Source organism: Amblyomma maculatum, chromosome 8 (genome assembly GCF_055883805.1).
Source record: "Amblyomma maculatum isolate TAMU_Amacu chromosome 8, ASM5588380v1, whole genome shotgun sequence".
NCBI lineage: Eukaryota > Metazoa > Arthropoda > Arachnida > Ixodida > Ixodidae > Amblyomma > Amblyomma maculatum.
In genome coordinates, this window is record NC_139351.1 from 101,213,856 (window position 1) to 101,237,387 (window position 23,532).

The following is a 23,532-nucleotide window of genomic DNA, read 5'->3' on the forward strand; positions in this document are numbered from 1 at the left end:
ACAGGTTCTGATTAATTGGAAGAGGCAGTAGTGGGGATAGTTAGACGGATAATTATGCCGACAGTGTCTTCTCTGAAGCAAACAGATTTTCGCACCTTTGCCTTTCATCTCTAGAGGCTGCCATAAAAGTGAAGTACTGTTTTTTTCTAAATGTATAGAAGGAAAGATAAAGTCAAGAAATGACATGACACCTACTGCAGTGTTGAAGTTGTTTTCGGTTATGCCATCTGCAGCTGTGCATAATGCAAAAAGCTCAGCAAGAACATGAACACTTTGCCTGCATTTATATATTTCACTGCCAAAGCAGATTAATGTAGTACTGTTTACAAGTAATACATATACAGCAGCTTATGCTGAGACAACAACAGCCAGATGTGGCTGCATTCGTCCATACACTGGTTTGCTTTTGAAGTATTAACTCGGGCCTTGGGGTTGCCCTTCTTTTTTGCCTTATGCAAAAGGGCATTTCTTTCATCGAAGAAGGTGAGCTCCCAGTATCAGGGCGTGTGTTCCAGAGTGAGTGACAATTGGTGCATGTCAAGAAAGGCCAGCTGTTAGTTTCATTGCCAATTCTTTCTTGCACTTTACTCTGTTTTTCACTTTCAGCAAAGGAGATAATTGGCCTCATTGCATCTTTCTGGGTGCACAGTTCAACTTTGAGTATTAAAGGAAGAGGAGACCAGTGTGTTATACCTCTGTCACACGGTCACTTTCGATCTTCATTGAACTCGATCTGCATTGAGGTTTTCAAGAAGGATTGAAGCGTCCCGTGCTACACGGGCGTTTTCAATGAGCATTGAGAAATTTTCCTCGTGTGCGCTTTAGAGCTCACTGGTGATAAGGGTGTCGACGACAGCTTTCGAGTGTGCTTGAAATCTCAAGCGCTTGAGGAAGCAGCTTGAAGTCAAGCAGGATCGAGCTTGATTGCACTTAAAAGTTGCCGTGTAACAACCTCGATCTGCATTGAGTTGAATGCAGATTGAGTTCAATGGAACCCCGCCGGGGTGGCGCAGTGGTTACGGCTCTCGACTACTGTTCTCAAGGATGCGGGATCGAATCCCGGCCCCGGCGGCCGCTTTTCGATGGAGGCGAAAAGCAAAGCATCCGTGTGCTGTGCGATGTCAGTGCACGGTAAAGAACCCCAGGTGGTCAAAATTTCTGGAGTCCTCCACTACGGCATCTCTCATAGCCTGAGTCGCTTTGGGATGTTAAACCCCACCAACCAAACCAAACAGAGTTCAATGAAGATCGAAACTGTCCGTGTGACAGGGGTATTAGTCGCAATTAGCTTGATATTTACTGAACTTACGTGACTTGAGGCAGAAGACGTTTATTACAGAAGCAGGAGAAAAAACTGCGGTATAAGAAGATGCAAGGTGCTGTTGTGTGCTAAACGTGTAAATATGTTAATAGGTACTGCGTGACCTGCTATTCTAGTGTTCACCCTTCTGTGACTCATGTTGCGAATATAGAGAACTCAGTTTCACCGTTCCTAGTGAGGGACACTATGCTTGCCCAATAACTAGCTTGTTAATGTAGGAATGCGTCAATGGCTACATTTTCAACTCCTGTTTTTCGTCATGGTTCCATCCACCAAGGTAAGTAGACATCCCTATGTGGCATTGTTACAATCAGAGCAATTTCATAAATTGTCATAAATTGTTGTAGTAAGCATTACTTCAAAATATTGCCAGGGGTAGAAGTGGTTACTGTAAATAGTCTTTAATTTTTTACTTCCAATAAAGACATTCCGAAAGTACAAGATTGTTAGTCTGTGATTGCTTCTAGCCCTGCGCCAAGGAATGCTGCACCTGAGCCGTTTGAAGCTACCTGTTGGACCAGTGGTATCATGTCGTGCAGCCATTGCGCACTGCAGTTTTGTTTGAATCGCGTTAATGGTACAAGAAGGCGCCAGTTGTCCAAAAAGTAGCTTTATATACCACTAATCAGGTCCTCGTGCCTCAACAACCATTTTTTAAAATTTGTTTATTGCACTTATCAACTGCCACCTATGTTGCTAAGACACTATGAGCTATGGTTATTTTTAATAAGCCACTTCAGGCGACTACCAAAAGTGCATCTCGTATTGAGTACACTTTTGCACGGCACGTCGTTGTAACCAGCATCATCTGTGTCTTACTTCGTTGTCACATTCCGCTACTCCTTCTGGGCGACAGCACAGCAACACTCACTTGATCAAAACTAAGTTTCCTCGCAACCTGTGCTTTGTTTATGCCAATAGAACATGGGCCATGATGCATCCATTCCTGCAGTGAGATAATCGAGGCGTAGCACGGATTAGACCGCCAATTTTTTTCCAGCTTGTTGCTAAGCTGGCTAATGTCACCTGTGTACGACCTAGTGTTGAACTGGAACTTCTGTAAGGGAAGAACGCGCTTTAATCTTCTGCAGAGCCGGTCAGCAAGGAAACCGTACAACCCTGTGCTTGGCGAGATGTTCCACTGCTCCTGGCAAGTAGGTGGCGCTGGCGAGGTAGGGACGCAGGTCACCTTCGTGGCGGAGCAGGTTTCCCACCATCCTCCAGGTATGTGCTCTGTGCGTTTGGGGCCTTACCAGGCAAAAAAACTGCATGTGACAAAAATTCATCTAATGTTATAAACAGTCATCTGATCTGTGGATGAGGAATGCGTCACTTTTCCACCTGTATTCTCCAGGTATGGTCAAAAGTCTGCAACAAGTCCAGGATTCTGAGACACCTTTTAAATGTGAGGCAAAGTGGGGATATTGTAAGATACTGTTATGCACATGTAGATAGGAATTAGGGATCTAAACTTACTTGAATTCTTTTTTCAGTCATTGCCAACATGGGTTTCAAAAAACATTTTCTTGAGAGACCCAGCTTCTATTCTTTACACATGATCTGCACTTCATTCCTGACCGGGTTTCTGTGGCAGACTGGACATTACTCGGATTTTTCTAGAGCCTTCGATAGAGTCTCTCACCAACTACTTTCAACCCGGGCAATCTTAATCTTAACCCTTACATTATTTTGTGGCTTCAGTCTTTTCTCACAAACCACACTCAGTTTGTATAACTGCAAATAAATACAAACTCTCATTCCTCTTTTGTGGGCTCAGGTGTTCCTCAGGCTGTGGTTTTAGAGCCCTTACTCTTTCTCATTCATTTTAATGACTTGCCTAACATTATCGCTTCTTCTATATGCCTCTTTGCTGATGACTGTGTTATTTATTGGGCAATCAAAAGGGAATCTGACATTTTTATTCTTCAATCTGCTATGAACCTAACTTCTAAATGGTGTAAATTATGGAATATGGAACTAAACAGTGATAAATAAATGTAAACACATGTGTGTTTCTCGACGCACTGCCGTACCAAACGTTTCATGTAACAATATCCCTCTAGAATCTGTTGCTTCATATAAGTGCCTTGGTGTGCATATAACTTCTGACCTCTCTTGGAAACTGCATATCCAATTTGCTACTAACAATGTTAACCGCATGTTGGGGTATCTGCGTCAAAATTTCTATCTTCTTCAAGCCGAGTTAAACTACTGCTTTATAAAGCGCCCGACCTAAATTGGAATATGCAGCTTCTTTCTGGACCCTGGCCTTGAATCTTTATCATCTGAACCGGGCGCTGCATTTTATACTTTCAAATTATCATCATAATTTCAGTACTAATTCCCAGCACAGAAGAATTTCTCACCTATGCCTGCTTCACAAGATCTGCTACAGTAAAACCTCGTTACAAGAGGCACTCAAGGGACCCAAAAAACATGTCTCTTGTAACCAAAAATTCTAAAATCACTGTGTTGATCAGTTTACTTCACATCAGTATATAAATGCATTCACACGCATTAACAGGAAATTGTTCAGGAAAGCTTAAAGAAGTTATTCATACTAGTATGTATGTTCGTGAGTGCAGAGTATTCCTTCCCAAATTCTGGAGGTAAAGCACTTCACTTTGCAAGCTTTCCTGTTGCTCTAATACCTTTGAGGCACTCTTACATGCTTGTCACCCTCAAATGCTTACAGGCTCGTCACCCTCAGATGTTCACAAAGAGAAAGACATCAGGATTCTAAGCTTTGATCTTGTGATCAAATTTTCACTGTGTCGCAAAATCTTGCTTGTGAAGTTTGTCCTCCACTCATGGCATATAAGTCAAACTGCTATGGCAAATCAGTGAGGTATGTTTGTCAAAACCGATAGGAAACATCTGGAAGCTTGCTGAGGAAAGATCTGCGGATATATTATTGATTGTGATTGTGAAGCTGTACAATATGTGAAAAAATTGCATTCAAGAACTCTCTCCCAAAAAATGTCCGAAATTTCTGGGTGTGAGAATTGAGCTGGGTTTGAAGCTGTCTGACAGTGGGAATGACCACATCATGCCTTCCTTGCCATTGCTTTTGTTCCTGTTGGCTGCTGCATTGCTGCATCACCTGTAATGCTCCATCACCTGCTATGCGGCACAGCTTGTTTTGTAGATTCAAGTGTTCATAGTTGACAGATTTCTTGCAGTGAATGCAAAGGTGCTCCCCTAGATTGAAGTATACTCTGCCTCGAGTAACTTCTTGCTTCAGCTGGGGATTCCCCTGTTTGCTTTGGTTGAAGTCGTAGCAACTCGGTGCTTGCCTTTTTCCAAGGTTGTGTTAAGAGCTCTCCAGGCATTTAAGCCAGACTGGTGGCCCACAGGTTTGCGTGACTATTCATCCACAGATAAGTGCAGGTACTTGCATAGTGCTTAACCCTGTGTGACATGCTTTTTCTTTTTTTCACTGGTTTTTGTTGCTACCTCTGCTGAGGTCTGCGATCCCAGTCCTGTGTTTCATTAATATGATTAATGGAAATGGCTGCTTTTCCAAATTTTTCAGTGAGTGCCTTCTACGTTGAATGCCTGGAAAAGCAGATGTGCCTCGAAGCGTCGCTCGGCATCAAGTCCAACCTCATGGGAAACTATGTGGGCCTGCAGTTCTTGGGCAAAGGTGAGTGGTGCAGTGTGCACACTGTGATCTCCTCGGTTGTTCTCAAACCACTCAGGTTTGCTTCCATTACCTCCCATGTGTTGCTTACAAGTTGAGAGTAGTTAACAAACTCTCACTGTCATTTCGATTGCCAGTGTCCAGTTTGCACAACACCTCAGCAGCACTCTAGGTCATTTTGGCAAAGCCTGAAGGGCAAAAAAGGATATAAAGGATACACGGGACACAGCGCTCGTGTCCCCATATTGTTTTAGCTTCATCATTCGTCACAATGAGCAAACTCTACGAGCTAGCCCAAAAATCAGCCTCTATCGACCATTTGATCTTGGGAGGCTGCATAGAAGTGGTGTGCATGAACAATGCAGCTTTGTAGGAAAGGTGCATCCTTTCACTGCCTTCTCTGAGCTTGTGCCAAAGCAATAAGTCCTAGAAAACACTTGTCCCAGGAAGTTACTCTGCAATGCCAATCACATTTTGGGCCTCTTTGGTTCTTTCAGTTGAACTGCGACTGCTATGCCATGGGGAGACGTACAGCATTGGACTCCCCACAATGTTCTGGCGGTCTTTGCTCAGCGAGCCCTACGTGGAGCTCGGTGGTAGAGTCACTGTCACGTGTAATGAAGCAGTGGCCCCAATCACCTTCCACACAAAGGCAGGTGACCCCTCTTGGGGATTACTTTGCGTGTTTGACATGATGAACTCTCACATTAAATGAAGGGCTGCCTTACAACGTTGGATATGTGGGTACTGGACTAGTGTTAAGTATAGGGATAAAACAACAGACGCCAGATGAGTGGGAGTGTCTGTTGCGTTCTATGACCAGTGATCACTCTACAAGCACAGCAAGACAAGTACACAAGAAATAGCATATGCATGCATACAAAGTATGGTATATAGCCTTCCTCATAAGTATTTCTTTTCCTAGGTCATGCAGTGCGACTCATTTTGCTCGGCTAATACTCCAAATCTGTCAAATGTGAGCACTCCCAGCTCCCAGCATCGACCGGACGAAATTCAGGATATAGTTTTAAATTGACTTCAAATACAGATAGTGTTTCATTAGATGAAATAAATTTTCTACTATTCTTTGTGAAGTACACAGCGATGTAAAAGTAGAACCTCGGTGATACGAATCTCATGGAGCCGCGAAAAAATCCGGCATCCGAAAATTCGTAATATCGAGTCGAACAAAAAACAGTATGCAGAGGTATGGGAAAGCCATTCACGCAGATCTGTCTGTGGCCGAGGAGATTTATTTATACGCACGGCCGCAGCTCGTCATTCGTGGCGCATACAGCGTGACTTGCAGAGCATACAGCACGGGAGACGATCGCAACGTTGGCAATGTGCGAGCTTCCGCAAACTGCTCCCTGTGCGGGCCATGTGCCCTCGCTGTGTGTGCCCTCGCAAACTGTTCTTGGTGCATAGTGTGACTGGCAATCGCGACATCGGCTATTTGCGAGCGCGATGCGTACAGCACGGTTGGCGGTCGTGGAGTCAACGATGTGTGAGCCGTGCGCTGCTGCCATCTATTTGCGGTGCATATAGCGCAACAGGCGATCACGACGTCTGCCTCTGCGATTTGCGGACCGCGCAGTAACCACATATTTTTTTCGCTGCGTACAGCTAAGCTGGAGGTCGTGGATGCTAATAACATGCGGGTAATGCGTAGTGTTCAAGGCTGCGGTCGTGGTTAGCACATTCGTATCATCCGTAATGGCGTGGGAGAGACTCTCCGCAAGATCCGAAATTCTGCACTTGTACACATTGCACTCTCCAGCCTATGAATTCCACGAATTATCCTGAGATTCTACTGTATGCAGTTAATTGATCAAACTGGAAAGTTCAATAAATTAAACTTCATTAGTCATTGTGGCTCAGTGGCTTTTGGCACTTAGCTCTGGTCCCAAGGTTACAGGATTAAATCTTGCCACAATGACTGTATTTTGATAGAAGCAAAATGCAAAACATGACCATGTGCTGTGTGAAGTTGTGCGCTTATAAGTGCCTGACATGTTAAAGTACTTCATTTGATTGAAACTAAGCGGGAGCCTTTGCAGTGGAGGCTATGCGGGAAAGGGGTTTGCTGTGGGGTGTTTGTTGTTCATTGTTTGTTTTAGGAATATGGGAGGGGAAGGGTTAAGGTGGGGAACTTGAGAAACGTTGTGGGGTTGCAAGTGCTTAGATAGACCCCAACCGATGGCATGGGGGCAAAGGCCCACCTTCTTCCCTTTCCTGAATAGCCTTGGTCACTGAACCACAGAAAGTGGTCCAGGAGTGTAAGGCATCTTTCATAGCCTTTGTACAACTTTGAAACAAACATCATGTACCATAACCTACCAGCACATTGTGACAGTGTAATCTCAATCATATGATTCTCATGACCATTGAAAGCAGTAAACATCCGTTCCGAAAATGGTGTTATCCAAAACAGGCCTCAAGAGGTTACGAATGAAGCATACTTGGCACAGAACTTAATTTATTGCAGCACTTTGATATAATCTGTCACTTTACGCTAAGATTTTCATTATTTAATCTCCAGAATGAACCTTCTCTGAAACTATTAGAAATGAGTTGGCAGTTCCATCGTTTAGCTCTTCACCCATTGACAAAGCTTGGGAAGCATCTAAGATTTAGTGCTCTGCCATTTTCACCAAGAGTACCATATCTGTAGGAAGTCTAATCAAAAGATAAACACGCCAGGATGTTATCGAGGCACAGCATTCTTGCATGTTGCCACTGCAGCAGCAAGGATGCGAAAATAAAGAAAAAGTCTACGACAAAAGCGGGGAGGGGGTGTCATTGTGTAAATGGGTGTCTAAGCGAATCCGGCATCTTTTGAAGATAACGTCAAACATTGATAATCTTCCGCAGATGTTACTATTACAGCAGTTGCTATCACTTCCCACTAGGACTTTATCTAGGACTTTTTCGCTGCCTCTGGGATTGAAATCGAAAACTATGAGAATTTTGTATCCATATTTGTGATCGTATGACCAAACCCATGTAGAAATATGATCATATTAACCATAGAAAGCTTGTTACCTCTAGGCTTTGGCTGCAAAAATAAAAGGAAAACATATGCTGGATTACACTGACGAGATTTCACTGTATTTATTTAACATGGCACTGCATTATTTGTTAAATGACTATCGGCACCTCATTTAAGGTTCGTGTATTATTATTTGTAATGATGCCTAGGGCGTTACTGTACACGGATCACCACATCACATACGCCTACGTCTCCTGAATAATTTATAATCGAATTTCTTTTTTCACCTGTTCCGGTTTTGGTTTCAAAAGCCGAGTGATGGCTGTGACGTCACTGTCAAGTCTAGGTTACGCGAGGAATGAAAATACAGCGATATAACCATTGCTGTGTAATTTGAATTCACTACAGTTATAAAGCTAGCCTGCCTTAAGAGCTGATATCGTTAAAAGTGAAGAATGAGTGTATATCATTGTTTTTTCATGCCGTGGCATGGGCAGAGGCATATTATTTTCTTTACTTTTAGCCTGCCTCACCATAATATATGTTTTTCACGCCGCGCATCAAGACGTGATTGTGACGTCACAGCCATCTCTCGGATATCGAAAACGAAACTGATGAGAAAAGAAAATTCAATTATAAGTTATTTAGTGGTCGTAAGCAAAAACTGTGTGCGGATCAAAATGCAGGAATGACTTACGCATCATTAACAAGAAAAAAAATTGCAACTAGAATATGGTGTCTATAGTAATATCAAGCATTCTTGTTGTTCCTTTTCCACGGTTTCTCAGTTTCTTGCCTAATATATGATGGGTTATGCTTTGTGGGGATAAACCTTCGGTTTGTGAGGATAGAATTCGACCACTGACCAGTTTCTTTGTGTTAGAAGGTTTTTCATAGAGAGTTTTAGGGGATGCGGTTAAAGGGCTGAGCATGGTGACACACAGTCTGTTGAACGTGGCAGGCAGTATGTGTTTTTCTCTGCGCTTACTACAGTTAGTGTAGCTTGTGGTGCACTAGTGATGAGGTAAGGAAATGGCTAGCCTGAGTGCTTAAAACAAGCTGTGATGAGAAGGGAGATAAGCCGCCGGATGCAAGGAACAGGAGAGAGAGCATGGCCGTGCAATTCGTGCGTTTTGACTTCAACTCAAGCTATTGCTGTTCAGTCTGTGGCATATTGTTGGAGATACTGCAGCATTTATGGGCTGCTGTGCACCTAACTGCTTCATTAATTAGCAATAGTATCATAAGGAAGTAGGCTAAACATCCAATACTGAAATTCACTGTTTTTTTTTCTCAAAGCTCGCTTAATACTGCCATTATTTGGGAAGCCCTCGAAGCCTAAAGGCCTGCGTTTTTCAGCCGTTTTATGGAGGCAAGCTGCATTGCATCTCTGGTGAAGTCAAGTCTGCTGCAGGAGAGACGGTGTGCAAGCTTTCTGGGGAGTGGAACACCAGGCTGGAGCTGCAGCATGCAGATGTGAGTCACTATTCGTTTAATCCGTGTACTGCGCATGTGGTGTCGTGTGTGTGCCTTGAGCTGGAAACCAAGGGATTATCCGAGAGTAAAGTGATGCCTGGTGATATGTATTCTCTGCAACAAAAATTGTAGTGTCACTCAGTGGGGGGCTGAAGCAAACACACTTGATACAAGAAAAATCATGATGCAGCTTTTGCTAGCACCTCACGCGGGTACCAAAATGGCGAGAGGTAGCGCAACCACATACTACTTACGCACAGCTTGGATGATAGGGTTAACTGTACATGTGTTATGGTTAACTGTACAGACTTGTTTGGAATCTGGCTGCAGTCATTTATGAATTTTCAGAATGACTTTATTGGAAATTTATTCTATCTACGCTAGTTGAACAGTGTCAGAATAACTTTTTGCTGTTTTTCTGCATCCAGTGCCTGTTGCAGCCAGTTGTTATCATGTAATTGGCACATTTCTTGGCTACAAAGATGCGAGGTTTGACATAGGTGTTCTTCTGTGCAACGAAATTGTGCAACATCTAAGGGTGCGATGGCAATACCGTGGATGCTTAAAGAGATAAATGGTAGTCAACAGTCTCCTCTCAGATTGTGCAATTGTGTCTTGTGTCGTAAATATACACAGGTATTTTTACACTCAGTTTTGGAATTGTTCCTAATTAGACATTCCTATACATTGTTGAGGCTGGAAAGTTTGTAGTCAGCTGCTAGCATGGTTGCAGAAAATTTTGGCTCCTTTGTCCACTTGTTACCATAGCTATGTTTTCATATGTCATGTTATTGGCCAAAACCTTTCTGGTTCATGGGTGGGTTTAGAAAGTGTGTGGTCCCAAAACCTGTCCGCACCATCTAATGCTGGAACTAATAAATATAAGAGAAACAGAATGATTGTGTGAGACAGAGGAGGAAAAAAATGACCCTGGAATCCAAGTTTGATGCCTATAGAATCACTAGTTAATTAATTAGAGCCAAAAAAAATATCAAATTTACGTCGATATAGCACTGATGTCGGCATAGCCGCAGGAACGTGGAAACGGGGGATGTCAGAGTAGCACAAAAAATGTCAAAATGGAGTTAAAACCACTGCGTTTAAATCAGATTAGATTAGGAATGTCTAATTAGGACTCATTAATGCTTAACATCACCGAAAAGGATATAATTTGGGTAAAAAGAAAAGCAAAAAGCTAGGGTTGTGAGGTCATATCAGCCAGAAGTTGTCGAAGCAGTATGAAAATGTCACACAGTAAGGAAAAAAAGGCTGGATTTGTGTCAAATTAGATCAAAAAGTATGTAATTAATCGTAATTACTGCTTACAAATACCAAAAAGCTTATAATTTGGGTCAAAAATAAGGAATCGTGAATTATGATGTCGCAACAAATGGAACGAAGTGGAGATTCTTCACAAGAATGATTGAACAACTTAAAGGATGCATAATTTGTGTCAAGTTAGTAACGAATTAGAAAACACCTATTACTAAAAGAATTTCATATAGGCATGCAAAGAGTCTCAAATGGCTTACGCCTTAGTGCACTAAAGAGTTATCTAAGTTACCATAAACCCTGACTGCTCATTGGAGGGTCAAATTCTAAAGTTAAAGCTCAGCTACTTTGGTCATCTGATGAGAAGAGAGGAGTCGCTGGAGAAAGATTTGATGTTGGGAAAGGTTGAGGGTCGCCGGAGAAGGGGTAGGCAGCGAACGCGATGGTTAGATGGCATTCTCGAGGCATTGCAGATGAAGCTATGTGATGTTAAGAAGATAGTGAGAGACCGGAAAGCGTGGCGTGACATGGTCCATAGGGTCACGAAGAGTCGGACACGACTGAACGCCTGAACTGAACTGAAGTGCCTCCCAAGAGCCTTGTAATTCGGACTTGCTTGCTTTCAAATTTTTGTGATACTGTAGAGCACACTCACAAAAGCAATCTGACATATGTTGTAATTTGCTCCACTGCTTAACCACAGTACTATTTCTACTTTCACACTTTGTTTAGTGAGGAAAAAAGACGGGATATTTTTTTGTTATGAGAGAAGCAGCAGTGCGTAATGTTATGAACGCATTTATAAGGACAAATTCAGTTCAGTTCAGTCATTCAGTCGTGTCCGACTCTTCGTGACCCTATGGACCATGTCACGCCACGCTTTCCGGTCTTTCACCATCTTCCTAACATCACATAACTTAATCTGCAGTGCCTCGAGGATGCCATCTAACCATCGCGTTCGCTGCCTACCCCTTCTCCGGCGACCCTCAACCTTTCCCAACATCAAATCTTTCTCCAGCGACTCCTCTCTTCTCATCAGATGACCAAAGTAGCTGAGCTTTAACTTTAACATTTGACCCTCCAATGAGCAGTCGGGGTTTATGGTCGACAATATTGACTGATTTGATCTTCTGGCAGTCCAAGGAACTCTCAAGGACAAATTACTGGCAGCCTTATTATGGGTTGACAGGTTTGCCTAAAGCTACGGTGGGAAGCTTGATGTCACTGGTTGAGTGGAACTTGAAGTTGTAGTCTTTTTTTTTTTCTCTCTCTTTTTCTGTAAGGGTGTGAATAGTGTGGGCTGTGTTTCACCCACAGGGCCGTTTTAAGGAGTGGAAGATTCCCGAGCTGAAGCGGCACCCCAAGCGTTGCCGTCCGGTGGATACCCAGGACAGCTTTGAGTCCAGGCGTCTGTGGCAACCCGTGACTCAGGCTCTGCGGGCTGGTAACGCAGTGCTGGCATCCCACCACAAATGCCAGGTGAGGCGCAAGGACAGCAGAGCCAGGGAGGCAGCATCGGGTACTGGTGCTCAAGCGAAGCACTCACTTGAGATTGTGCAGTCACAGGGTAACATGCTTTGCACGGATCTCTACGAGTCTAATTATCATGTGGGTACAGCGGGGCAGATTAGTGCATTCACTGGTTGTTTGGGCCACAAAGTCAATGCCTTTAGTTGGTACTCGCCTTCCATTCTGTTGGTTTGCTGTTTAAGTGGCAGCCCACATTTCTTTCTTGTTCTTTGTGAAAACTGTGTACGCGGCACAGAGTGGTAAAGTTTTTTGCTGCGATGATAGTGAGTTCACTGGCTCAGCGATGCTCCATTGTAGCAGAAAATTTTTTAAATTAAAATAATATTGTAATGAGCCTTAGGTGTTGTAGCACATTGCAGAAGGCTTGGGAACTCCATGTATGAAGTGGAGCAGACAGATTATACTTGTCTATGCACATGACCTCTATTCTTTGTCATATGTCTGTGAATGACATTTTGGAGCTTGCAACACCCAGAAATCAAAACTTTCACAAACAGTGCGCAATTTATGTGGCACAAAATGAAAACGGCCATAGTCTGAAAATTTTGACCTTACTCCTTTAAAGGGATGCTGAAAGGTTTCCCAGAAAAATTGAGTGAAGAGGTGCACTTTACTATGTTCCACCCTCGGAATTCGAATTTCTCATCGAAATCAGGCAAAGGAAAGCGCAAACCTATTTTATTTTGGCGAAAAGTCCAGCAGCAGCGGCGGGCCACCTCGCGCGCCGCGCTGCCTCCTGTGATTGGTTGGGCCTCTTGTGACGTCAACAAAGATGTTTGCTCGATGGGCCCGGCGCGGTCGCGCCGCTGCATATTAAGCGCGGCGCACGGTGGTTTGATGCTGCTGGTTTGCTTCTTATATGACGATGGAACACATGGACGATTACCCGGAGGATCTTGGTGTCATGGCCTATATTTTCGAACCAATAGACTGATCCCACCGGCCAGTTTCACGATGCTGCCGCTGTCGCGGTGCATGCTTGTACATGTAGTCAACCGGCTGCTCCAGTCGCCCGGACAGCCTGCGCGCCGTGTTTCCGAACAATTTTTAGTTCGTGTGTATGCCTTAGTGCATTGGAAAAATTCATCTGTCTCGCTCCTGAGCGCTGTAACAGCACATAGCACATGTATTACTCCAGTTGTATGAATTTATACAATAGCTTATACAGCTCGTTCGGCCGAATAGCCGTCGGCGCTGTTGTAGTAGTAGACGTAATAGTTGTTGGCCTCGCATGTCGGAAATAAGGAGCACTGCGTAAAATCCTTACGCTGGTAATTTGTCATACTGATTGATAATTGATTGGTATTTGATAGGTGACGATGAGCTAATGGAATCAGTGTGAATAATTGATTAAATAAGGAAAAAAAGAAATTGGGAAATGGATGGTTCCATAGTCTCAAAACGCTCAGATGAAAAGACAATTTGATGATGCTTAGAAAATTTAGTGTAATTTGCCACTTAATTAGTTGAAATAATTGAAAAATGAAAACTTGTATGTTCTATTATCTGAATGAAAGGCCTGTGCTAGATGGATCGGTTTATGAAAATTTAGAATGTGTAATTAAATGGAAAAAAATTAAAAATAAAAACAGGGCCTCAATGGTGTCATAATTATTTGTACTTTAAAGCCAATGCTTGATCATGCCATTAGGAAAATTTATTGTGTAACTGATCTATTAAGTAATTGAAATATTTCAAAAATGAAGAATTAGAAAAAGGGGGTTGACATGTGTCAAATACTCAAAATAAAAAGCCAACACGTGATGACACTAAAAAAGAAAATTTAGTGTGTAATTGGTTAATTACCTGAAATACTTGAAAGAAGTCAAAATTCAAAAAATTAGGGGGGTTCAAAGGTGTCAAAATGCCCAGGATAAAAATTCAATGCTAGAGGGTGCTAAATGACAAAATTTAGAGTGCGTAATTGACCAAAAATAACTGAAGTGATTGAAAATCCTGTGTTATCGAAAAAGGTAGTTCAAAGGTGTCAAAATTAGTCTGTCATCGTTAAGTGCACTTTTTCATTTCATACAATCATTGAGATATTTATTTGGTCACTTTTATGCTTTAATTTTTTCATTATCGTCATCAAGCATTTACTTTTATTTTGTGTATTTGACCCATCTTCATAATCTTTCAGTTTTTCCTCTATTTTGAATAAATGATTGGTCAGTTCCCCCTCTAAATTTTCTTGATTAGTCTATCAATCATTGACTTTTCGTTTTATGAAATGTAGCACATTTGAACCCCATTTATTTTTTTTTTTTGTTTTTGTTACTTCAGATATTTGAGCAAATACACACTTTCAATTTTCTTTATTAGATCATCAAACACTGGCTTTTGATTACGACCATTTGGTCAACATTGAAAACCCTTTTTCTAATTTCTCATTTTTTCAATTAGGTCACTACATAATTGATTAATTACATAATCTAAAATTTCTGTTAGCATCATGCATCGGCTTTTAATCCTGAGCATTTTGACACCGTTGAACCCCTCTTTATCCAATTTATTCATTTTTTCTTTAATTCATCAATTAATTACAATAATTTCTTTATTTCGCCATCGCCTTTCATACACCAATCAACCATCAATTACCAGAACCATAAATTACCGTGATATGATTTTTTGTACGCAGCTCTCGTTGATTTCCAACAAGCTCCTCACAACTGAATCGGAGGCTACTGGTTGAACAAAAATTAAGGCCCCTAGAGCGCTTGCTTTGCATCAACAGTCACTGTAATAATGACAACGAATTTTTCTCTGCAGTGAGGTATGGGAAGTATGCGTTGAGTTCATGTGAAGCGCAGATTGCGGAGAGTGCAGTCGTATGTGCTCGCGCTGACCAGCCGACTACAACAAGCGGAAACCCGGCGCATGCGCAAATCGGTCGGTGTGATCGGTCTATGCAGAGCAAACCTCCCCAAGAAAGAAACGATGCTGGCTCAAGCGGTGATTTTGACTCGAACGAAAGCGAAGTGTCAGCACCTCCACGTATTGGAAACGTCCTTTGGTAATGAGTGAATTTTGAGGCGAGCAAATGTAGTATAGCACTGATCCACGTAGCATAGCACTGTTGTCTTTGACGGCTTGAAATCCTTTCGCTTAACTGCAGTGAGCCACTTCGCGGAAAGCTTCTTATTTTGGGGGAAATAATGAAAGATCACATCGTCGCGGGCGCCGGTGTTTGTGCAGTCGAAGGCTGCGCAGAACGCCGGCATGATGGATCCACCGCGTCACTCGATACTGTACACGTTTCTGTACCTTACAACAAAAACGCACAAATACAGAAACACAGTGCAGCTCCAAGCAGCTTATGCAGGCACACAGGCAGAAAGAAGTACGGTCACGGAGGCTGCGAAGCGGCGATCACCAGTTTTGACGTCATCACTCCGCGGTTTCCGGTTTCGGCTCGCATCGTCAGGGTCATCAGCAGCGCTCGGCGGACGGCAGGGGGCGGAGCTACCGCGCAAATTTAAACGGCCATTACGTCGCTCCTAAGCAATGAATCTGCAAAAAAATTTCACCCGTATGATTTATAAGGACCCCACATCCACACGTGAGCATCTTAATGAATTCAAAAAACTCTTCAGCTTCCCTTTAAAAGTGAGAGTGGCTGCGGCAAGCTGGGTACCACCTCCGCACTTGGTTGGATTGTTCCATTATTGGGCATCTCTAAGTAGCGCCATTAGTTAGGTTTCCCTGATCAGGAAAGGTCTCAGAGTAACTCATGCTGGTTATCTGCAGTTTTGGGTGGACCAGTCATTCTGGTCTGGTGCATACAGTGGTGCATACTACTACCTCTAAAGTTTTAAACAAGAGGCATTATGCATTGGGCATCTTTGAAAGTCGAGTGTGCCTTGATGCATGTGTAACTTTCCTTATAACCACTGGCTCTACACAACAGATTGAGGACCGGCTGCAACAGCTACCGAACGAAAAAGGTGACCCTGAGGAGGGAGAAACTGTGCAGCAACAAACCCACGATGCCAAGGTGAACCATCTCCTTTGCCTTCTGGTCTTATTTAAACTAGGTGAAAAGGAAATCTTCGTGAGTTCCCAAAGAATTCTACCACATAACATTTTGTTAATTTTTTCCTTTTCAAATTTTCTAAAATTTGCAGACAGCTGCAGGGCAGAAAGGGCGAGAAATAGTGATTTTCTAGCCTGCCTAAAGAAGTTTTTGCTTATGGCATGGAACGTCAGTGTCTCCAGGTGTAATTAACACCGCGTATATGTGGTCTGAATCGAGGGATTACGTCTTCTGGAGTGTCAAAAGACACATTCTGCTTTACTTGACGTGCAGCGCCACCAAATGCTACGAGCATACTGGTGGCTGAAGGTGGCCACTGTGGATGTCTTCACACTGAATTATGTGCAGCAGCTGCAGTTTGAAATTTTTCACAAGACTGGATTCAGTTGTTACTTCTGCACTTGATCTTTTGTGTTTTTTTCATGGGCGTTATCTGCTCAGGGGAGACATAGCTAGTACAAAGCAAAAGAGAATTCGCACGCAACGATTGCATTTAATGCAATTAGTGCATTAGCAATGTTCTTAGTGCTTACGTCACCATACCTTAGTTTCTACAGCACTGTACGAAAAATTAGAAGGACGTGGGTAAAGTCTATCATTATATCAGAGTATTTTGTTGTATGCGAGTCCTTCATTGCATCCAAGTTTCACATTATATGTATTTGAGTCTGAGGTATTCAAGTGTTTTGTTATAACTAAGTTTTTCATTTTGTTATTTTCTGTTTTCCATATTCCATGACAGTAGCCTCGGAACTACGATGCCCCTTTTTCTTTGTGGTGTGCCTCTTTAGTATTGCTAACATGATATAAAATGCATTTTTCATTCACACTTGTGAGTTGAGTTGAAAGTTTTTTATTAAATACAAAGGCTTATGGCCATGTGAGGGGGTAACTGGGAGTAAGCAGAATCTTCTGTGTTTGCACATATGTTACTCAAATCACATTGCTCTGACCAGGCCACTAAGGGAGCCATACGTGGCAAATATCATTTGTGTGTTAGCGTCAGTTCATAGAAGGGAACGGTAGTTCAGGCGGTAGGGTTTAATCTCGGAACGTCCAGTAGAAAAAGCAGGGCAATCCCAGAATAGATGAGATATGCCGCTGCACGTTAGAGTTGTGCAGTGGGGGCACGTAATCATTCATCTGTGTACTGTCGCCAACAATCCATAATATGTGGCGTGTAAGTTGCATGGGTGATGAGCTTATTCAAGAAGACTTCTTGACATCGGGTGAGATGGGTCACTATACTCGGACCAGTCTTCATAGCCTCAGTCAGCACCGAATGCAGGTGGCCACACCAGACCCACACTTGTGAAGTGCATTATTTGAATGCACACAATGTGCTCCCTTTGGTTTTTAAAAGAGCTACGTGTGTGAAGTTCACGAACAGATCGCTGATGCATTGTGTAGACAATGTGCTAGTCTAGGCACTCGATTTCTAGTGGCAGGGTGTGCCACTTTGGTGTGTACTGTACCAGAAGCTTGGAAGGAAAGCCTCAAACCAAATGCTCCGAGTTATAGTGCCTTCAACGTCCAAGTGTCGGGCTCATTTCCATGGTGGTCGCAAAGGTCGAAGAAAGGTTTGGCATCTAAATAGGAAACGTTTTGTGTGTTGTGCTCTTTGCCACAGTGACTTGATTTTGTTGAGTGCGAACAAATGCAAACTGCCATTTCTTACTAGGACAATGAGGTGAGCTGACCTGTATTATGTCCTAGTGATAAAAAGCATACTTTCCTAAAAAATAAAAAAGCTTTTATAAGATAGATAAGATTGAAAACTGAAGCCCAGGTATCAATACCACCAGCATTTTCCATAAACAGACTGCATAGTTCTCGTTTCGTTACTAATGGCTCAGTAGCTAGGGTGTTCAACCAGAGGTTCGATCATGGCCGTGTTTCAGTGGAAACACACGTGTACTGTCCGATGTCAGTGCATGTTATAGAATCCTGGGGGGTCTAAATTATGGAAGTCCGCCACTACGGCATACCTCGGGTTTGCCTCAGGTAGATATGTAGGGGTAATTCACCATGCATAGTGTCAAAGCAGTTTTTGTCATGGATCCCTGAGACTAGGCTGGACTGCCATTCCCTTCAATGAGGGGGCCACGGTGTCCTTTTTGTTATCAACACCGAGAGTTTTAATCGAGTGGGTGGAAAAAGTAGTTTCACAAGCCGAATCTTCTTAGTAAAAAAATGTGTCTTTTGTAGCTAAGCAAACAGTAACTTAGCCTGAAAGAGCCAAACATTTCATTTTGACTGGGAATAAATATTGAGGGATATTGTCTTCAGTGTTTCTTTAAAATGAGTTTTAAAAGTTAGATGTAAACATTTAATTTGAAGTGTTCACACAGTGTGATGTGCGAAGTCTGTGTTAGCAGTGCATGCCTTTGGACCTCACTTATGCATAAAGCTAGGTGCACTCTGTGCCGAGTGGCGATCCTCCAAAAGTGCAGCTGCTGCTTGCTCACTCAGTTGTCCACTTATAAGCACAGTGAAAGGATTGATGAATGTCTGTTGGATCTTCTCCCCCCCCCCCCCCCCCCCCCCCCCTGCCCTCCTTAGCTGACCTTGAAATTGCTACTGTGTGGGAGGATGAGAAAAAGAGGCAGCGGTTGTGCCACAAGCCAGGGGTGCACTTTGCATTCCATTTAACAGGCAGCTACATGGGAGAACGGGCAGGAAAGGTAGCTGTTCCCTTGCAGACTTGCCATCGTGCTAAAGACACTAGTTGCTCTCTTTTCCATATTGTGGGCAGTGGTTACATTGGCGGCATGGCTTCACTCAGCTTGTTACTGCTGTCAAATGTCTCGTGACATGACCAGGTAATAGTAGTTCTGCTGACACAAACAAGATAAAATAAAATTATATTTATATTGTTTGTATTTCACACACATGTGCTAAATGACACTTATGAAACAGACTCGCTTTGATTCAAGCATTGGTTTACTCAAAGTGACATTTTAATCTTGCAGTAGCTTTTAAAAAAAGCTCTCCTTAAATACAAATTGCATGTGGTTTGTCATATATAGTTGGAAACCTTCCCTTAATTTGAGTCACATATAATTTCAACAGAATATTGGGCATCCATTAAGTTCTAATTGTGAAGAGTTGGCTGTACAAATTAGTGCTGTTATGAAATAATTGAATGGTCAATAGTATTTTAGAAACTCTGAACAGGAGGCTTATAAATTTGCACAATGAAAACCATTGGTGGTGCAGTGAAAGTATGTTCTTTTCTTTTCCTCCAGCTGTTTCAACTAGATGGAAGCTTATGGAAGTACAAGTATCCCCTCGGCAAACCAAGCTAGCCTTCTTCTGGAACCTGTGAAGAAATTCCATGGGCCCACAAACAGCTTACGAAGTGTCAGGCACGACACAGGAGAAACAGCATCATCTCACACCCACTGGGCGAACGACCAACCTCAGAGCGAAACGGCGGCCTTTCAGGCATTCAAGAAGTAGCCTTGCCACCAGCACACAATGGCTTTTGTAGTGTACAGAGAGACGGGTTAGGTTGCGCATTGAGCCGAGTCATTGCTTTGTAAAAAGCTGGCTGCACTTTTTTTTTTTCAACCATCTTACACTGTTGCCTTGAGTATATATTGTACAGAAGAAAGCAAAAAAGAAAGCTAAACCAGAGTGTTCTGATATTGTTATGTATTTTGGAAATTATATTTTAAAGAAGAAAAACCAACCGTTTTTGCACCTAAAGGAATTTTCTTGTTCCTTTGTCGCTCTACATCGCCACAGTAGTGGCTTAGTATTTTGAGCGTCTGCCTCGCATGCGGGAGGTTGGATCCTCAGTGTCATTGGGCATCCACCAGTGATACAGTCGGTACGAGTTTCTCCTTGGCCCTGTGCAGGGCATCTCTAGGATGAAATGTTTCGAGAAAGCCATGTATCTTTGACTCTATCTTGTGTAAAAAGGGCCGAGGTGGACAAGAGCAATACAAAATGCTTCCCTGCTAGTTTTTTGCATACATATTTATTTCTGCTTCAAAGGTCCCATTTAAGAGGTATTACATGAGGGAGTGGTTGTCAAGTACATGAATCATTCAATGGATTACCTGAAGGTTGGGTATTTCGCAAGTCATTCCACCCCTTGGGATGTAAATAAAAAAACATGACAGATGCACAGATGTCCGGGCAGTGGGGAGGGTAAACAGTCTTTTCATGGTGTGTGTGGCTGGAGTTGTTGTGGACGGGGCTGTTGACAGACTTGAGCAGGGGGTGAGTGTAGCACTTGTCAAAAAAGCACAATCTTACAGTTTTGCATCACATATATGTACCACCTTAATTTAGAGCTTAATTTTTTTTTCGTGCAGTTAATTTGGAATGATGACAGTTGTTATGTCACAGACGAGTTTAGGTCTTATGAGTCATAAAAACTGCAGTATAATTTCAGCTCATTCATTTTTTTGTGATTCCAGCATTTGGGCAGGCTTGCCCTGCATATTGTAGTGCCCGAAGACAAAGAAGCGTGATCGCTTCGAAGATGACGCTACTGCTGTGACTGGCACGCATGCTGGTTCTGCTGCTGTTGCCTTGTTGACCTGAGGTCTCTACTGCCATAGCGTTCCTGTGCGTCAGGACGTGACATTGGTTCAGGTGCAGGGTAGAGATTCTCATGCAGTACACCCCAACACGCAATTTGAGCCCAGTATTATTGCGAAAGCAATACTACTCTAGGTTCCGAGCCTTCAGTGTAGCGCGGCCGGTAGCCACACCTTATTCACGTGACGCTGTGACGTCACAACCCTCGTGACACTAGGGTGAGAGCTGGGTTACCAACTCAAGCGGTCAACAGGAGCTGCCAACTTGGGTCTCTCGTTTCACATGACGGTTATGTCAGAATCAGCCTACTAGAACCCTGGAATTCACGTTACCCCTATAGGCCACTAAGGCACGCTCATAGAGCTTTATATGTGGGCTGAGGAAGAAGAAAAAGAGAAGAACGCTCGGTCACTCGCAGCTAATGCTTTCGCTCAATATTTGGTTCAGCAGTGCTGAACCCTTGTAATTTTATGTCCTGGCCTCTGGATTTTATTGAAGTCCACAGCAGCACCTGAGATCTACGCTAGCCGACGTCAGCAAAGCCAAGCGCCACAATTCGGACTCCTCGCCAAGGGGTAGATGTCTCGGGCTAACGTCACTATGGCCTCCCAGTCGCAACAGCCTGACAATGCGACTGTGGCACAGATAGTTTACGTGTCTGTAACACCAAGGACTGTCGCTCTGTTCCATGACGATGTCCTGGATGACGTTGAAGACTGGGTGCAGCATTATGAACGGGTTGCTCGCCACAACGGGCGGACACCTGATCAATGCCTGCAGAAAATTTGCTTCTCATTGGAGGTACCAGCGAAATGCTGGTTCGAGAACCACGAGGCTTCGCTGACATCTTGGAAGAGGTGCAAGAGTGAACCGGTACCCATGTTCGCGAACCAGCACCGACGACAGCATGCCGAAGAGTTGCTACAAACTCGTATTCAGGGCCCAGCGAAGAGCGTGAGAAGCTTCATCGAGGACGTTCTGCGCTTAAGTTCTCGCGCCGACCCTAGGACTACAGGGGGCAGAAAGGTATGCGTCTTGAGGCGAGGCATACGAAATGAGGTCTTTGGTGGATTTATACGAAATCCTCCGACTACAGTAGCTAGTTTCGTTAACGAAGCGACTACCATCGAGCGTGCGTTGGCCACAAGGAACAACCACTGTCGGCGACTGGGCAACTTCCCAGACGTATCGAGCTTCGCCTCGTCTGGCCTAAGAGGCTTTGGCATTGCCGATATTCGCGAAATCATCCGCGAAGTCGTGTCAGAAGAACTTGAGGTTTTTTCCATCTTCAGAGCAATGTTTCCCAGCAAGCCGTTCGGGAAGAAGTGCAACTTGCACTCTCTTCAGGAGTAGCAGCTGTTGCTCTAGATACGCAACCGACGGTGAACGACCGCCTCCTGCCCCTCGCCTGTACCCCCGGGCTGAGGATCTCGTCCCCGGCGCCGCGAATTTGTGCCGCTGTAGCAGCGGCACAAAGCGGCACGGAGCAGCGAGAGCGAAGGAAGTCCGACATCTGGAGGACCGCCGGCAGGCAGTCGTGTTTGTACTGCGGTGAGCCCGGACCACATGTATTGTCGCTGCCCGTATCGAGAACTGGGCCTTCGAGGATTCAACCGACTTGATCCACGCCCCCGTTACGGTGAACAACCGCAGGAGTATCTTCGAAGTTCTCCGTCGCCGGTGCAAACTCCACGTCGCCAAGTTTCCTCCTCGCGGGTCTCGCCATCAGGGTCTGTCCCCTCTTCCTCGTCCAGGAAACAGTACGGCAACGCATGGAGGTGGTGTTGCAGAATTCGGCCGAAACAAAGAACATGGCAGAGTGCCTCCATGTACGTTACGATGGAGCGCAACGAACGATCACACAGGCGATAATTATTCGGCATTTAGTGGAGAATTTTGCCGCCGACTGCGAAAAGTAACTACCCCGTGGGATGGCTCTCCAATACGAACAGCGGGAGGGAAAATGCGTCGCCCGAACCAGAATTCATGATGTGACGTGCCCCGCGAAATTTGTGACCTTAGAACATTGCTCTAAAGCTGTTATTTTGGAGATGGACTTTCTTAGCGAGTATGGTGCAGGGATCGACGTGAGACAACGAATTGACACTCCGGACTCTTACGTTCTTTATCGCCAAGGCCTCATGTAGCGAGCCGAGCTGTGCTTCGAGTGGACTCCGAACATGTAAAATTGCTGCCGCTGTCGACAGTCTTTCTGCCTGTTAGAGCCGAGACATCAGTTTGCGGCGAAGGTGTCATGGAAGGAACTGTTAAAATGCTGCATGCTTACGAGGGGAATCGACGTTGCAAGAGAGATAGGAAACGTTAACGAAGGACGGGAACGTCATCGTGACCAACTTTAGGAACGAGCCGCAACACCTGACGAAAGGGACAGTTAGAGCCGATCTGTGACGTAATTACGATGCGGTAGCGCGTCTATGCGTCTATCGCCAGCGTGGGCCGACTGGGGGTGAAAAGTAGTGTTAGCGCCCATACAAATATATGGAACCGAAAGATTTCAAAGCAGTTTTCTCATTTCACAGGGCACATGTTATGTCGTTATTTAGCACAGAGCCACCATGAACATCTTAGAACAGATCGTGAAAGTATGAAATCTCATTACCGAGGCGAAGTATTTTTAAAAACGCGAAGCGTATGGGGGTGCGAGTTGAGAGGGCGACCCATAGAAATACATGTAAGCACAACTTACCGCA

General features: G+C 43.9%; 1 protein-coding gene across 4 annotated transcripts in view; it reads left to right on the top strand.

The window, feature by feature from the left end:
- Positions 1-19,978, top strand: part of LOC146182000 (oxysterol-binding protein-related protein 11-like) — a 36,225-nt gene extending 16,247 nt beyond the window's left edge. For 3 of the 4 annotated variants that reach the window (XM_084576998.1, XM_084577001.1, XM_084576999.1), the window contains exons 15-22: positions 2,413-2,545; positions 4,857-4,967; positions 5,462-5,616; positions 9,316-9,432; positions 12,022-12,183; positions 16,142-16,228; positions 18,830-18,951; positions 19,516-19,978. In XM_084576998.1, the coding sequence (XP_084433124.1) occupies positions 2,413-2,545; positions 4,857-4,967; positions 5,462-5,616; positions 9,316-9,432; positions 12,022-12,183; positions 16,142-16,228; positions 18,830-18,919 (855 nt within the window). In that variant the 3' untranslated portion in view covers positions 18,920-18,951; positions 19,516-19,978. The remainder of the gene's footprint in view (positions 1-2,412; positions 2,546-4,856; positions 4,968-5,461; positions 5,617-9,315; positions 9,433-12,021; positions 12,184-16,141; positions 16,229-18,829; positions 18,952-19,515) is intronic. The other variant, XM_084577000.1, reaches the window with a different exon arrangement.
- Positions 19,979-23,532: the final 3,554 nt, after the last annotated feature.